General features: G+C 32.6%; 1 protein-coding gene across 2 annotated transcripts; it reads right to left on the bottom strand.

Annotated features, from left to right (window-relative positions):
- Positions 1-1341: 1341 nt before the first annotated feature.
- LOC145038675 (uncharacterized) lies at positions 1342-7311 on the bottom strand. Of its 2 annotated transcripts, none has more exons than XM_078986956.1 (5): positions 7080-7311; positions 4790-5048; positions 3416-4361; positions 2999-3145; positions 1342-2100 (listed from the first exon to the last, which is right to left on the bottom strand). In XM_078986956.1, exons 2-5 carry the CDS (start codon positions 4838-4840, stop codon positions 1559-1561), a joined length of 1686 nt encoding a protein of 561 aa, XP_078843082.1. In that variant the 5' UTR covers positions 4841-5048; positions 7080-7311; the 3' UTR covers positions 1342-1558. The 2 variants fall into 2 exon arrangements, with proteins under 2 accessions (XP_078843082.1, XP_078843083.1); XM_078986957.1 differs by having other exon boundaries at positions 4790-5008.
- Between the last annotated feature and the right edge of the window lie 9610 nt (positions 7312-16921).

The following is a 16921-nucleotide window of genomic DNA, read 5'->3' as shown; positions in this document are numbered from 1 at the left end:
TCTAAATAATTAAAACACACTAACACTCTCAATGTTACATCTCTCAAGCACATCTCTAAAAGTGGTATGAACCCACCTTATATAGAGGTGTTTACATCTCTCTCTCTCTCTCTCTCTTTCTCTTTCTCTATATATATATATCATGTCATAAGACTACTTACCACATGCAAATAGGTCTATAAAAGTCAAACCATTTACAAATTCATACATGGATAACTTTGTACCCAACAAAGTGATCTATATCTGATTTATCTGCAAGCTCCATGACATACCCACACTCTGGGTGTTTAAAAGACAGATTTATGACTATTAAACACACTGATCTTATTTTTAACCATTTGTAATAATATATGATGATCAATGTTAGGAGGAAGATTTAAACCATAGTTTTTCACATTATTTCTAACGTAAACCTCATTTCCATTAACCGACTGCCACAACCCTCCCATACAGAGAATAATAAAACTCATTTTTACAAAACTCTCTCGATAAAGATAACGAAAAAAATGACTTCTACTGATTAAAACATTCATAAAATGAAAAAAAAAAAAAAAAAAAAAAAGTCGTTTCTGATCACCAAAAAGGATATAAAACAATAATAACGTTAAAAAATCATATATAATCGAAATAAGGTTAACTATTGCTTAAGCATGAATAAAACTAAAATTTTCATAGAGAATTAATCAATTCTATAGAATTGTTCATAGATCCGTCGAGAGGGCTCTGCGAATCATCTAACAACCATTTCCTCAGCGCATTACTGCGATTCGCAGAGGCGTCACATGATCTGCAGAGCTTCATCTACAGAACGCCATAAAACCCGGAATTTTTTATCTTTTTGTGATGCCATCTCAATTCCGCAGAGGTGTTTATAGATCCTCAGAAGGTTTATTTGATCCGCAGAGCACCTTCTCCGGATATTATAGTCATTTTACAAAACATTGATTTTCATGGTCAAAAGGTTAATACCCCCAACCCCACGCACACAAAAATGGTTATTTGACGAAAAATTCTCTTTAATAAAATTGTGTTGTTCCGTACGAGTTGGTGCTTTCTATTAAACACCATATTTATGAAAAACTAAATCGGACATGTAAATTTATAAATTGATTCATCATTGGACTTGCAAGCAACTAATTTTTACGTGGTTATATATTTAATGAAATAATTTTTTATAGAAAATATATATGTTCAAAAAGTCGTGATTTTCGTTTATTTAGTTTTCCATGCGAAAAGTAAAAAATATGTTCTACAGCAAATAAGACATTAAAATACTATCGTAGCTACAAAATTTATATAATAGACAACTAATATGATTATTACAACAATGCGTTTCGCGACTGGAATTTCAGGTTATAGACAAAAATATAGCAATGGAATTATAACAATTGTTACGTACACAATATACAAAGTAAAATATATTTACATATTTTTCTTCCATATCAACTAAATCCCAAATGATATCCACATCCATCACATGGATATTAGTCTCGTTCTCAATCCAATACATGTCGTATTCTATGTTTTGATATCTTGTCATGTCTTGTCATGTATCAGCCTAAGCTGCTCTAAGTAAAATTCCTTCACTTCGTGTTCTTCGAATTACATTCTTTGACCCAATGGTCATACGTTTATTACTCAAATCATGATAATTGTGCCTTACATTCACCGTCTTCATCCCACTCGGTGGCAAGCGAACATGTCGGGCATGAGAACTTGTGGGTTGACTTTTCCGACAATGAGTTGACTTCCGCATGCTACGGTCCAACGAGCCAAGTTGGGCGGCCCGGTTGACCGGATCTTTTAATGAACCCGGTTTAATTGACTGTCGATTGTAGTAAGCTAAATGTGGGAGGAGCCCGGTTAGATACTTTTTGAGGTGTTCATCGCCTACGTTTTTTTGGGCCGGGTTACCCTCAAGCCCAATGGCTTGTAATGAGTTATAATTAGCGGCGAGCTGGCCTAGGTTCTTTGTGGTGGACAACTTGTTGAAACGCAGATCCAAGACTTTTAGTTTTAAGAGACGGTGTAGACCTTCAACCTCGCTTATTTTGTTTCCGGCTAAGTATAGTTCTTTTAATGATGAACAAGCTGCTAGACCTTTCAAATGATTGAAATTTCAATTTTGTTAAGTTAGTTGTGAAAAAAAAAAAGTTAAATACAAGAAATAGCAATGTACTTTAATTTATGTGTGTATTATAGGATCCTATTTTCATTCTTTATAGTTGTATGTAAAAAAAATGCTAAATGCAGGAAATGGAAATGTAGTTTAATTTATTTGTATATTATTGCATCGTACTTTCATTCTTTATATTATTATGTTGTCTAAAAGAAAGGCTAAATGCAAGAAATACCAATATACTTTAATTTATTTGTAGTAGCATCCTACTTTCATTCTTTATTTTCTTAAGTTGTTTGTAAAAAAAAGGCTACATGCAAAAAAATAGTAATGTAATTTTATTTATTGGTGTATTATAGAATCCTACTTTCATTTCTTTTGCTTACTGTTTTGTATTAGTTTTCTTATTCAAGCATTGTATTTTGAAAAATCTATCCAATTATCGCAATGAAAACATGAATTGCTTTATATTTTGGATGCAATGCTATAACTGCACTAGAATTTCATAGTTCAATGTTGTAATCGAAAGAACTGAAAGTATTATGCTATAATAAACAAATCAATGTAGGTACCTTGCTATTAGTATTTCTTGCATTCAACCTTTAAAATAGAAAATATAGTAAATCTAGTAACAAGCAAATTACAATAAATAGAAACTAATTGTACACCATGTAATGGTTTTTTAACGGTTTTTGAAATTTTAATCGTTTCATTTGTCCAGTGACCAAACTACTAATGAAATAAAGGTTTGTTTATGTTCATCACGCTTTCTTTTATATGTTTATTATAGCGTACTTCTTTCATTTTTTTCTATTACAACATTATACTTAGAAAAATTAAAAGTACTAAAATCTACAAATTTACATGAAGAACACGTACCATGTCCTATTCGAAGTATACGGTTGTAACTCAGATCAAGTGCACGGATTCGAGTAAGTTCCCGTAGCCCTTCAATAACAGAAATATTGTTTTTTGATAAGTTGAGAATATGGAGTCCTTTTGGAAGAATGCCTGCCGTGATCCTAACTGTTAAAATTAAAAGCATCATCAATCAAGAAATTTTTTGCAAGAAATAGCGACATACTTTCATTTATTTGTTTATTATATCATCATACTTTCATTTCTTCCTATTACAACATTCTACTTTAAAAAATCTACCAAATTACTGCAATGTCATCCAAAAACAATGCAAAATCAAAATAAATGAAAGTATGATAATAAACAAACATATAGAAGTAAATTCCTATTTCTTTCATTTAGCTATTAAAAAAATAACCAAAAGCAAGAAGTTCAAACCTATCGTGTTTCCCGACAAATTAAGCTCCTTCATGTTTGTATACGCGCTCAAAAACGGTATTGTAACCAAACCATGGTTAGCCAAATGAGCAGTCGATGATGAACCACTCAATGAAGAAATATAACTTTTTGCAGCATCCATGCCCCGAACCCCTTTCGTTCCCATTCTCGAAGTGGCCGAACAATCCAAAATAGTGGTTCGAGCATTATTCACCCGGTTATCAAGATTCACGGGCTTGTTGACTTCATTGACCGGAGTATAATGAAGATCCATAACCCATTTCTCAATCCGTTTAACTTTAAAATCCTTATTCGCCAATCGGTCCCAATTACGACCCGTATAATCTTCTTGAATTTTTTTCTCTTTTCCCGATTCATCAACCCCCGGAACTATCCAATCTTTAGCGGACCCCACATGGTTACACGAATCCGAACTATCATCCGTAGTGTTTTTTTCGGTTTCGACTCTTTCTAAAGCTTTTAAGTCATCGGTAGATTGAGATTGATCGACCAATTTAGACAACGAACTTTCAAGAAACGGTAACGAGTTCGATTTGACCAACTGTTGTGGAAAATCTTGGTAAAATCGTGACTCGTTGTCCGAGATTTCTTCATGGGATTGTTGGTATCCGGAAGATACCGATTCTTGATTAACGAGATTAGAACTTACTTGAAGTGAATTGGATTTTTGGTTTTCGGGATCTTTATCATCTTTATCTGTGAACTCAATTATGGATTCGGTATTATGGGAGCTTGTGTACTCGGAATCCATGGGGTATTCATCTGCAGATGTTCTTCCATCATAGTCTATGAGGTCGCTCCCGAGGGACACGCTTTTTCTTATATGTCTTGTTGTTTCGGCTATTTTTTCGGTTTCCATGTGGTTTAGGGTTTTAACTTGTTCCAAAGATTTATGAATTGCTCCGCTAGATATGTAAACAAATTTCTGTATTAAATAAGATATAGAATTAATAGGGATATTGGGTGTTCTCTTTTCTTTAAATATATTTTTGAAAATTATTTGAAAGGATACCACTTAATGGGCTTAACTTGGACATGGCTTTATCTGGTAAGTTATATATGGGTGACACTTAATAAAGTCAGAAAAATTTTAAATATATATATATATATATATATATATATATATATATATATATATATATATATATATATATATATATATATGTTTTCCCTGTTAAGTCGCATTTTTTAAACATTATATACTATATTATATATTATGAGTTTATGACAACACTTAATCTGAAAGAAAGAAAGAAATAAATGTCTTAACTAATTTTACATATGTCTTAATTGTCAACAATTCTTACAAAATAATTCAAATATGTTTACTTTTAATCAATTTTGTTGACGCACCTTTGACTTGTGATAGAGAATGGCTGAATAGATGCACAAGAATCTAACCATCTTGGTCAACCCCGACCCGAGTTGACTCACATCTTTTTCTACTAGCTTTAGCCGTAGTTAAAGGAAAGTCCAACTAAAACACTACAAAGTTTCCAGATATATATGATGATCTTGATCTCCTCAAAACACTAAGTAGAGTCGCTACATTTTTATCACCCCACATCCAGGCTGAAAAAACGATTCATGCTACTATCAGCTTGATATGTGCCTAATGGATAGTAAAAAAAAAACAAATTAATGAACTAAACTGGGTATTAAGGGAATTATTTTACAAGTATTATTAAGATATATTTAATTTCAGAAAAATCGTAATAGGTCGTTTATTGATATTTTACGGATCATGGTAATATATTGGTAAGCAGTTTGGTGCTTCGTTACAATAATGAGTATTATGGTTGTTATTTTTAGGAAGAGGGATGGATAAACCACGAGTCCATGAGCAAGCCCGAAGTACACCCTCTTGGCTATGTTTCAGGTGAGTTTAAGTTATCGTGAAAACTTGGTACACATAAAAATAATACGGTGTCACTATTTATATGTTTTAATAGCAATTGATAGACATCATTTGACAGGGTTTTGTTTATTTAGGGTTTGTTTGTTATGAAAGAATAGAATCACAAATGAATGGAATGATTTGAGTAATAGAATGACCAAGTTAGTGGAATGGATCATTACATTCTGTTATCATGTTTGGTTGACTCGAAGGAATGGAATGAGTCACTCAAACTTGTTGTTTGTTATGCATAAGTAATTAATTATACATATAAATTGGATTAAGTCGATAGGGTCGTTTCTTATGATGGTCGGCTACATACTTTTGGATGACTTGTGTATTGATACTGAAAATTATTTTAAGTTGTTATTTTTATAGTATAAGGTGTTACGATTTACAAAAATATTAAAAGGAACAATGTACTTTCCCCATTTTATCGAATAGCAACGTCCTATACATCTTTTTACCAACATAGGCAATATATTTTACCCCTATCAACAATCTACTTATGGTTTTACCCATAATAGCGACGTAATTATCTTTTTTACTGAAAATAGCAACGTACGTACATTTCTTGATACCTAATAGCAACATATTTACATTTTTTTACCAAGAATATGTAACAAAGAAAGTATATTGACCATATTGGTAGCAAATTGTAAATATGTTGCTATTAAGGGTAAAAATATAAGCACGTTGTTATTATGTGTAAAAAATAAAATGCATTGCTTTTATTTGTATAGAAATATACTTGTATTGTCACTATGGCTAAGACAATATCAGTATGTTTTTTTTATTTATTAAAGGACTTCTAAGAAATTATGCTTACTACTCTAACGAAGTGAAAACATCGAACAAAGGTGTTGTTTGACTTGTTTCCTTTGACTTAATGGACTTATATATGGGTTTTTATTTTTGACTTAGTGCATAGAACAATTTAATAGAAAAAATAAAAAATGAACCTTCCTCCATCAAGTCCTAACTTTTTACGAAATTTCCTTTTTCTTACTTTTCTTCCTTCTATACATTTTTTAAATATTTTTTAAACAGTAAAAAAGAAAAAGAAAAAAAAATGTTTGTTACTATGTCTGACTTGGATTGATTCGGCAAAACTGATGATCACATCCTTAAGCTAATGGATCATGTTTGTCCCATGACCAACTAAATCTTAATAAATAGATCATATGATCCATGTATTGATAGGCTTAAATGGGCCAACCCATTGGGTTGCTAATTGAATCAATGAATCAAGTCTTTTTTTTTTTTTTTCTAATCATTTGGATCACATAAATGGATAGATTCAACAAGATCAAGACCCGCCCCATTGACACCTAGGAATTACATCGATGTAGATTTTATCATTGTAGGATATATATATACATATTATTAACTTGTTTATGTCTTCCTCATACCCTTAATTGAAATAATTTAATTAAGTCGTTAGTGGCAAACAATGAAACCTAATACAGTTTAAGCAACCCTAAGAGAGAACTTTCATAACACTCACCAATGAAAAAACCAAAACCTATTATATCAACGCAAGATATATAAATTCTCAATCAAAATTAAAATTTTAGGGTTGAATCAAACATACTATGAACAGATAATCTATTCATCAGAACATATCAAATTTCAAAGAAACCCTATCAAATGTTAACACATTAAAACATAGAATTATAAACCAATGAACTATAAAAACAGGCAAAAGATTTTGAAGAAAACTATTTAATGTGTTGGAAATCTAACCTCTTTACACCCAAGACTTGTAAAACTTCAAGATTTGATCTTCTTTTTATTTTCTTCCTGAAATTACCTTTTTATTGTTCAGATAAGAGATTGAAAAGGGGAAAACGGAGGTTGCAAAAATGCACTAATTTCGGTAGTTTCTTTTCAATGTGGGTAAATTTGGGGAAGGGACAAGAACAATATTGCTATGAAAGAATGGTGAAATTGAGGAGATGGTTTGCAACAATGTTAACCCTTGAAGCGAATTCCAAAATGCTTGGCTGGGGATTAATAGAAAAAACTAACGTTATTAATTGTTTGTTATGTTGGTGTATTACTGTAAAGTCTAGGGAAATTAACTAATTTTAACCGATATAAATGAGTCTATTAGCAAAAATAATAATTATTTTTTAATACAATTTACATAATAACCACAAGTGAAGGGTGGATGTCGGATACCTAAAACTCAAAATATCTCATTGCTAGTCAAATGGTTGTGGCCTCTTCGAACCCAGAAGAATAATTTATAGAATAAAGTTATTCAAGCTGCAAAAAAATATAATGATAAAATAAAATAAAAAAATAAAAATAAAAACCTTACGAGGCATATGGCAAAGCATCAACAACTCCTTCTGTGATCTTTATAGCTTAGGCATTGCCCCTAAAAACATTATTCAATTGTAGGTTATTTTGGGATACAAAACACTCATCTGGAAAGATGTATGGATAGGTTCTCAGAATCTATAACCTCGTTTTTCGAAGCTCTACTCACTTGAATTCTTAAAATCTTGTTATATTGCTGAAAGGAGAGTAGGAGACAGTTTTAAATGGGTATGGGGATCTGCACCCAACTTTGCTAAAGCTCAATTGGAGTTATCAGAATTAAACTCGCTTTTATGTAATCATAATTTCACGTAGGGGGTGGAAAATTTTTGAAGCTTACTCAATCCTGAAGGGAATTTCACTATGGAGGTTGTTAGAAAACTCATGGACTCCAAGAACAATACTAAAGGTGGGCATACCATTACATGGCCGAAAACTACCCCACTAAATCTGTCATGCTTCGTATGGAGGGCGGAACATGGCAGAATTCTAGTAGTTGATACCCTTGCAAAAAGAGGAGTTCAAATCACTTCAATGAAATGCAAGTTCTCAGTGACCATGTTCTCATTAGATGTTCTTTCGCCTCATCGGTTCTAGCTTGGATTTTTAAATTGTATGGAATTCCTCAAAGGCAATTCTTAAGAGTAACTGATCTCTTACACTTTGGAGCAAGAAGGGGAAATTGTCTTAGGAAGTCGAAGATGTTATGCACCATACTATAAGGTCTCATTCGTAGAATTTGGAAGGCGATAAATAAATATAAATGAACTTATTGGTGTTGCTCCCCTTTTATTTGTCGTAATTTGTAATTGTACCTCGCTCTTGGCCCAACTAGTTTCTTGCTAGTCTTAGGGTTATATATATATATATATATATATATATATATATATATATATATATATATATATATATATATATATATATATATATAGACCACATAGAGCTTTGTGTTACTTATAAATGAGTTCGTATTATCAGTATTTTAAAATATATGTTCGTAGTAGAGGGAAATAAGAGCGAATTGATGGATCAGTGTAGCATATTACTCCAAATTATACATGCATAGTATATATTTGACCACTTATATCAAGTTTGTTTGACTGAGTGTGTTGGTTGCTTTGAAGTCCATGTTACATACTATTTAAATCTGACTATCTTTACTATGTCTTAGATTAAGATAGTTATGTAGATTGTTAACTATAATGATCCATATATTTTCTTGGTTTTTTTAGTAGTATGCCTCCTAACACAGTATAATTTTTTATTGTTGATAATGTTCTGGAAAGTAGTGTGAATCGATTTTCATGGGAAAAATCATTTCGGTAGCAATGGGCCTTCTGGTTCAAGAAATAACTAAATTTGTAATTTGTTAACATGACATTAAGTTAGTTTCCTTCTTATTTATTACAATAGGTTTGTAGAACAGGGTGATGTTGGGTATAATGTTAAGGTTGTGTTGATGCTAGTCCAACATTTAAGGGTGATGAATCAACAACTAATCTAGAAGAATTGATGATATTGTTGAGGATAGTAATATACTTCCACATTGAAACCCAATAGAAAAATTCTAGGGCTTTACTGAATATGATGAGAATGAGACTGCATATATGAAGAGGAGGAAACTAAGCCCTAACAACCCCATCAAGAAAGGTACTCTTATTATTGCTTAGATTCTAAAGAAAGAAAATGTAACATCCCAAATCTCAGAACCAAAAATTTTCATTTTTATATTAATTAAACCATCAACGAAACAAGTTTATCAAAACCATAGAGTATTCATAAATATCCCAAAGGTACATCAGAGTCAAATAAGTGGAAAATCGTGGTGTGTGCATTACGATTATCCCGAGCTCTTCCCCTTAGAACCGGAAGTACTTGATACATAAACAGAAAACTGTAAACACAAAGCGTAATGAGTTCTCTAAAATATCGTATGCCATACATATATGTCAACTCAAGGTTGTACCCGGTCTATTTCACCCCCGACTCTATTTCAACTCATGTGTCAGCACAAGGCTATACCAGACCTATTTCACCCCGAGTCTATTTCAACTAATGTATCAATTCAAGGTTGTACCAGGTCTATGTCACCCCACATACATATAGCAAATAGGCACATAGGCATAGGGACATACAACAAGAGTCATAAAGACTACAAGAACAAACAACCCTAGTGTCCTACTACATAGTGAGCAAACTCACCTCAGTCTGCTGAAAGTCAAATAGATGCTCAGGCTGCTAAACCGGAGAATCCCCACACTAATCAATAAAATAAAACCCTAATTTATAATTGGGTCATAACTTTGTAAACATATAAAATTCTCATAATTGGCCATTTTACCCTTTTGATCAATATTTGACTAAAAGTAAACTTTCTCTGAATTTCATTTTCTTATAATAGTGGTATCAACAACGTAACACCATAGTTATTTAAAAAATATATTAATTTAAATTTCTTTTTCCTTTAATTATTATGCATGACAATATGTTTACATTCTTGTGTATCACAAAAAGAAAAACATGTTATTCGTTATGATGAGGATATTATTGATAGGAGGTTTAATAAATTAGCAAGTTGACGAATATACCAAATAGATGGACATAGATATCAAGTGACTTGCTAATAAAAGATTAGTTCAATTCACTTACAAGACCATTTGTGTAGATGTGGGAAATAAATATTGACTAGTATATCTTGTTCCCATGTTATTGCGACTATCAAAGAACTAGGATATAAACAGTACCATAAATGGATCGAACATTATTTCACAACATAAACATATCTAGTAACATACTGAGTGGTGATATTTTTTGTGCTTGTTTCTATTGAATACGAACGATCGGATGAAGTCATGGTTGTATTACCATCACTGATGGATAGACTATAAGTTTGGCATCTATGAAACTATAATCATATCCCATCCGAAGTTGAAGGTATGATACAAAAAAATATTGTCATTGGGACATGCAACTAGAAATTGTAATGTTGGGGTCGAAATTGTTGTAAGGTGTTAAAACGTCATATGTATTTAGTGAGTATTGAAGTCAGTTTTGTTTATTTGCATAAGGTATATTGTAATGTCGAAGCATGAATGTATAAGCCCCTAAGTATTTTTTGTATGTTTTTGTTATCCCTATAAATAGGTGATATATACTAGAGTTAGAGGCATCTTTGAAGCCTTACTTTACTCTATATTCTCTCTGTACCTTTCAGAAACATAAATCGAGCCATATAGATTCTATTTACTTTATGTGTTCATATTCCAATCTTAACTTTGAATACATTCAAACACTCGATCTATCTCAACTACATTTCATATCATAGTAGGATTCATATAACTGCTATCTGATTTTCTTTTGATTTCAAAAGTTTTTGAATCTAGTTCTAGACTCAAAAATCATTTTGCACTTTTGAATTTGAAAATCTCTACATATATGTTGTATTGTTTCGATTCTGCTTTTGGTTTTTATAATCGAGTGTTTTTGGTTTGATTTCTGGAAGTTTTAATCATCAAATACCTAATTTCTAAAGTTTTTTTTTCTCAAAATCATTTGCATACATTAATGGCTAATTTCAACACGAACAGCATGAATTCTTATTCTTATCTTTTTGGTTCATCAACTAAGATCCCGATGTTGATTCCGAAATTCTATGTACAATGGGCTGATAGGATGGAGGATTATCTCACTAGAATAAATGAAGATCTCTGGAGGTGAATTAAGACTGGTAATTTTTTTCCGTTAATGCTAACTAAAGTTGGAAGTGCTGGTTCTTTAGTAGATGTTAATGCTCAAGCTGATAAGAAGAAAACAAACAATAAGTGATGCGTGCGTGAATTGGGAGGATCTCTTCCACCAGTTGTGTATAACTATTTCCATGGTTGTTCTTCTGGAAAAGAGATTTGGGACACACTAAAGGAGAAATATCAAGGAAGTGAGAAAACCAAAAAGAGTTATGTTAAGTAATGTCTACTTGAGTTAGGAGATTTCAAGAAAAAAGAATGTAAAAACATCGAGTTGTACTATGATCATCTGAATGGGTTAATCTTTAAGTGTAGCAGATATGGTGTCAATAGATCAACAATGGAGTACATGTAACATCCCAAAAACTTGGACCAAAACTTTCATTTTTAAATTAAACAAATATAAAATAATTTATAGAAAACATCATCAAGTTACTTCATTCCATAAAAACCATAGATCATATGTCTCAAAATCATATCATAAGATAGTAACAATGTCAGAGTACAAATCTATAGAATCTCATATGCGGAAAATCATGTGTGTGATGCGCTGCTACTGGGCCGACTCCTTTCCCTTCGAGGAAGAAGTACCTAAAACCAAAACTGAAAACTGTAAGAATAAAGCTTAGTGAGTTTCCCCATCATACCACATACCATATAATCACATAATGCCTAGAATATATGGGTGCTGGCATCCCCTTCAGTTCTCTCAAGAGGATCGACGCCAAATGAATAGAGAACCTCTCATTGAACATGTTCAAGACACACCCACGAAAAATCCTTAAAGCACTCACGGTACGGTGATCCGCATTATCCACCTCTAGAGGGGAATCCAAACTCCTCAAAGCTTCTCGAAACTTCTTGTTGCGCATAAAAGAAACAAAGGATCAGGTAGCCCCCGAATCAAACAGAACATGAGCAGACAAACCATTGATAAAAAAGGTCCCTATACAAGATCACAATAAGCATAAGCATAAACATAGAAAGCAAAAAAAAAAATAAAGACAAAACACATACTAGTAACTACATCTGGAACTGCACGGGCCTCATCGGTGGTCAGCTAAAAAGCCCTGCTCTTCACCATAGGACCCTCCTCCTTGACTTGGCTTCTGTCAGTAATCCTCAAGGTGGATGGTGCAGGCGCCGCCACTGCTCCCCCAAACAACCTCAGACAATCGACATTTCTATGGCCGGTCTGATTGCAATAAATGCAAATCAGAGCGCACTTGGGGAAATCCCTACTCATATGTCTCCACTGGCTATAGCTAAAAGATCATGAACCTGCTGATCAGTAACCTCCATTGTGCGGCTTGCCGCACTTGGCGCAATGACCCTGACCCTGCTAGCCTCTAGTGTGTGCATCAGAGGTCTTGTGCCTCTTAGTCTGACCTACTGTGGTCTGAACCTTCTCTGGCTTCTGCTTCTTCTTGTACCCTGAAAATCTCACGAACTCCATGATATCCTTTCTCAACGTGTCATGATATCTCATCTTCCTCATCTCTTCATTTGCAGAGTACTATGGGACTAATAATGCCCTCTGATGGGTTGTGAGCAAAACAAACAATCTTATGTGTGTATGCAATCGTAAATAATTTGATCTATATTTTCTCTAATTGAATATACAACTTGAAAAACAACACATAAAACCCTAGGATGCTTCTATAATTTTGAAATTCACAAGTTAGGTTAGATTAATCATACATTGATCACTATATAGCAATAGCAAACCAAATCCTTGTGTAGTTGAAAACCTTGAGAGCAAGCATCATAATTGGCATGCCTTTAGTGGCTCACACCCAATACTAGCACGGAAGAATGATTAAGAAGGAGGATTGAGGTTGCAAATTCCGACTGGAACACTTCAAGAACAAGTGGCTAAAAATCATAGGATATCAGCCCTATTTATAGTGCAGTAAGGAAACCTTAGATAAGCCTAAATCCAAGATTATCTTAAACCGGATGATTATCCACTTTCCTAATTATCCATTAAATAATATTCTAGAAACCCTAAGGCATATGTAAACAGTCCATAGCCCATGGAGGGTTCTAGATTGCCTCTTTCTCAATTATTAAACAATTACAATTTAGTCCTTATACTTTTTAATTAATTCTTTTAATCCTAAAATTAATTCTAATTAAATATTACTATTTCTAATTAATATATTATTCTCATAATATATTAATAAATTACTTGTTTCAATTTATTACTCAAATTAATATATCAACCTTCTATTTCAAAAAATCATCATGTCTAGTTGCTAGTCTTAAGGGCAACCCAAAAGGACTATGTTACGATCTATTTGAGTATGTACCAATTATAGTTATGTGATTAGACACCTAATCCACCAGTCTCCCACTTGGATAAGTCTAATAACTATAGTTGTCAAATCGATTAGCAAATTGTAGCTCTCAAAGTCGCTGTCGAACTCTGACCTAGATAGTTACGTGTCCTAAGATAAGTGATCATATAATCCTCCATTCTACAAGATATCATGTTGACAAATGACATGGAACATAATCAATCTCATTGTCCAATACTTTGTTTTTCTATTTCTGATTTGTAGTGACAAAGAACTAATAATCAAACACATCAATTTAGTCCTGGTTGGGCCCGACACTATACGTCAACACCAAATCATCATAGGGACCAAAGATATCGCTTTTTCCTCCTAAGGGCAAAAAGGAACAAATAAACTTTGACTTATATGCTTGCACTATTTACTCATCAAATTACACACAACAATATATTTTATAACATCAAGTTACTAATGCGTTTACGTATTATCAATGCACAACCAATTCATAAACAACAACTCATATATCTCCATTTAAAGATTATAAGATATTATCGTCTTAGAATTACTCGTGATAATTTCCATGAAGTAATTCTCTGAGCACGGGTTAATCCAATACTTAAATTCCCTATTTCAAAGCACTCATGAATATTGCAGCAATATATTGTTATGCCTAAAACTTTTTAGACAATCTACAATCAGTTCATGACAATCTTAATCCACTATTTACTTCCAAAAATATGATCGATTGTGGATAGTTGCATAATCCAATTATTCCAGAAGTAAAACATGCAAAATGAAAAACAATAATTAATAATTGACAAAAGATAGTAAACAATACTCATAAATAATTCTTCATTACTTAATCATAAAGAGTCAATGACATTTATTTTTTTACAAGTTTCTAAACAACTAATTAACTACTAAAACTAATATCATCCTTCAGACCAATGCTCCTTGCATGCTAAACGTGCTTAATCCTACTTAGACCCTTTGTGAGGGGATCTGTTGGATTCTCTTCAAACGATGCCCTCTTCACAATGAGGTGACCTTCTTCTACTCTATGTCCAATGAAATGGTATTTTCTGCCGGTATGCCTCGATTTGGCATGATCTCTTAGTTCCTTGGTTAAGGCAACCACTCCTTCATTATCACAAAAAATCTCCATTGGCTCCTTTAAGGATGGCACAACTCCAAGGTCTCCGATAAAGTTCTCCAACCATATAGAATCCTTAGATACTTCGCCTGCTGCTATGTACTCTTATTCACATGTAGAATCAGCCACGGTCTCCTATTTGGAACTTTTCCAAGTCACTACTCCTCCATTAATGGTAAGCACCCATCCAGATTGAGAATGAAAGTTGTCTTTGTCTGTCTAGAAACTAGAATCACTATACCAAGTTACTCTTAAGTTATCACTACCACCAAATACAAGGACCTATTCCTTAGTTTTTCGCAGATACTTAAGAATATTCTTGACCGCTATCCAATGAGCTCTACTCGGATTTCCCTGATAACGACTAACCATGCTCAAAGTAAAAGCCATGTCAGGGGAAGTACATGTTGGGTCAAAATATGTTTATACTTTGCTTTTCTGGGAAATTATAGTTTTATGTAATATTTTATGACCTTACAGTCTAGTTTACGGTCAGATGCGGTTTACGGTAAGTGTTTACGGCTGTAAACCCATTTACGGCCCATGTTCACCAAGCCCATATTCCCTTGTGTATATATATATATATATATATATATATATATATATATATATATATATATAAGCCCATATTCCCTTGTGTATATATATATATATATATATATATATATATATATATATATATATATATATATATATATATACGTGTTAGGGGTGAGGAGTAGAGATTGATGAAACACAAGGAGTGTACGGACAAGAGAGAAAGTAGAGAGAAGTTTTGTGTGCGTGAATCTTTTGTATCCGGATCTTCATTCTAATCAATTCATACATAGATTCATCATATTCTTATTCTTCTTCTCTTCTATTTTAACTAACATCATCCGTTTGATTGGGATTCCACACCATCAAATGGATCTTATTGATACACAGGCATTTTCAGGACTTACAATTGGTATCAGAGCAAGGATTGTATTAGTCAATTTTGTCAGATCTGGAGCTTATTTTATCTTATTTTCGAAATATTTTTGCTCTGCGAGGGTGTGGCGGAGAAAATTAGTAGCGCATTTGGAGGTGTCGGGTTTCGAACCCAAGACCTCTAATTCAACAACCCAATGCCTTATCCAAGTCGGCTACCTGATCACTTGTTACAATCTTTCGAAATTTAAATTATAACATGTTATTCTCGGTTTCAACTTTCCAAATTTGACACTTTTAACCCAAAATTCAATTCCTTTTAATTTTAAATTCCTTTTTCATCCAAAATTAAAAAATAATAATAATAAATTAATTAATTAATTAAAAAATTAAATTAAATAAAAATAATAAAAATTATAATTTTTTTTAACTTTTTATTCTTTCAAGTTTGACCCTTGACTTTAAACTTTGACTTTTTCGTTTTTTTTTTTAAATTTTCAAATTTAACTTTTCGGTTTGACTTTCAAGTTTGACTTTTAAATTTGACTTTTAAGTTTTATTTTAGCTTCTAGTTGTGCTTTTTAATGGCTTTTAAGGTCTACGAGGGAGTTGAAAACATGAAAGAGAGTTGTCAGGATATGTTAAGACAAAATTTCAACATTTTCGATTATATCCCTGGAGAAACCCTTGAAACTCAGTTGCAGCGATTTACTACACTTATTACTGAGATGAATATAGTTGGGATCTTCTTGTATAAGTTTGAGGTAAACAAAAAGCTACTGAATTCACTTCCGAAATCGTGGGATATAAACGTGGCTATCATCAGGAAGACAAAAGATATCAATCGTCTTAATATTGCTGATGTAATTGAATAGCTTAACGCTTTGAAGTGTGGAAATACAATGAATTCTGCACACATCTCGGTCAATGAAGTTACATGTACTCCAACTTGTGAAACTACAATTAAATTTCTTCAGGAACAAATTGATTTATTAAAAAGAGAAGTTGAGGACCTGAGATATGAAAGATATCAACTCAGGAAAGGATAGAAACCCCTAAAGACTGAATTAGAAGCAAAAATCAAAGACTTTAGGAAGCTTCAGGAAGAGTATAGCAACAAGTGTGAAAATTAGGACTATATTAAGAGACAACTTG

This window comes from Lactuca saligna, chromosome 4 (assembly GCF_052625555.1).
Source record: "Lactuca saligna cultivar CGN05327 chromosome 4, ASM5262555v1, whole genome shotgun sequence".
Classification (NCBI taxonomy): Eukaryota; Viridiplantae; Streptophyta; class Magnoliopsida; order Asterales; family Asteraceae; genus Lactuca; species Lactuca saligna.
Note: the sequence above shows the minus strand (reverse complement) of the source record. Positions and strands in the feature narration are given on the sequence as shown.

What these genes read in the sequence shown, in the direction of transcription:
- LOC145038675 (XM_078986956.1), bottom strand. Translation starts at nt 4,840, where the DNA reads ATGGTTAGATTCTTGTGCATCTATTCAGCCATTCTCTATCACAAGTCA. An exon ending in TTTGTCGGGAAACACGATAG is followed by an intron (nt 3,146 to 3,415) that starts GTTTGAACTTCT and finishes TAATTTTAACAG; the next exon opens with TTAGGATCACGGCAGGCATT. An exon ending in TATACTTCGAATAGGACATG is followed by an intron (nt 2,101 to 2,998) that starts GTACGTGTTCTT and finishes ATCATTTGAAAG; the next exon opens with GTCTAGCAGCTTGTTCATCA.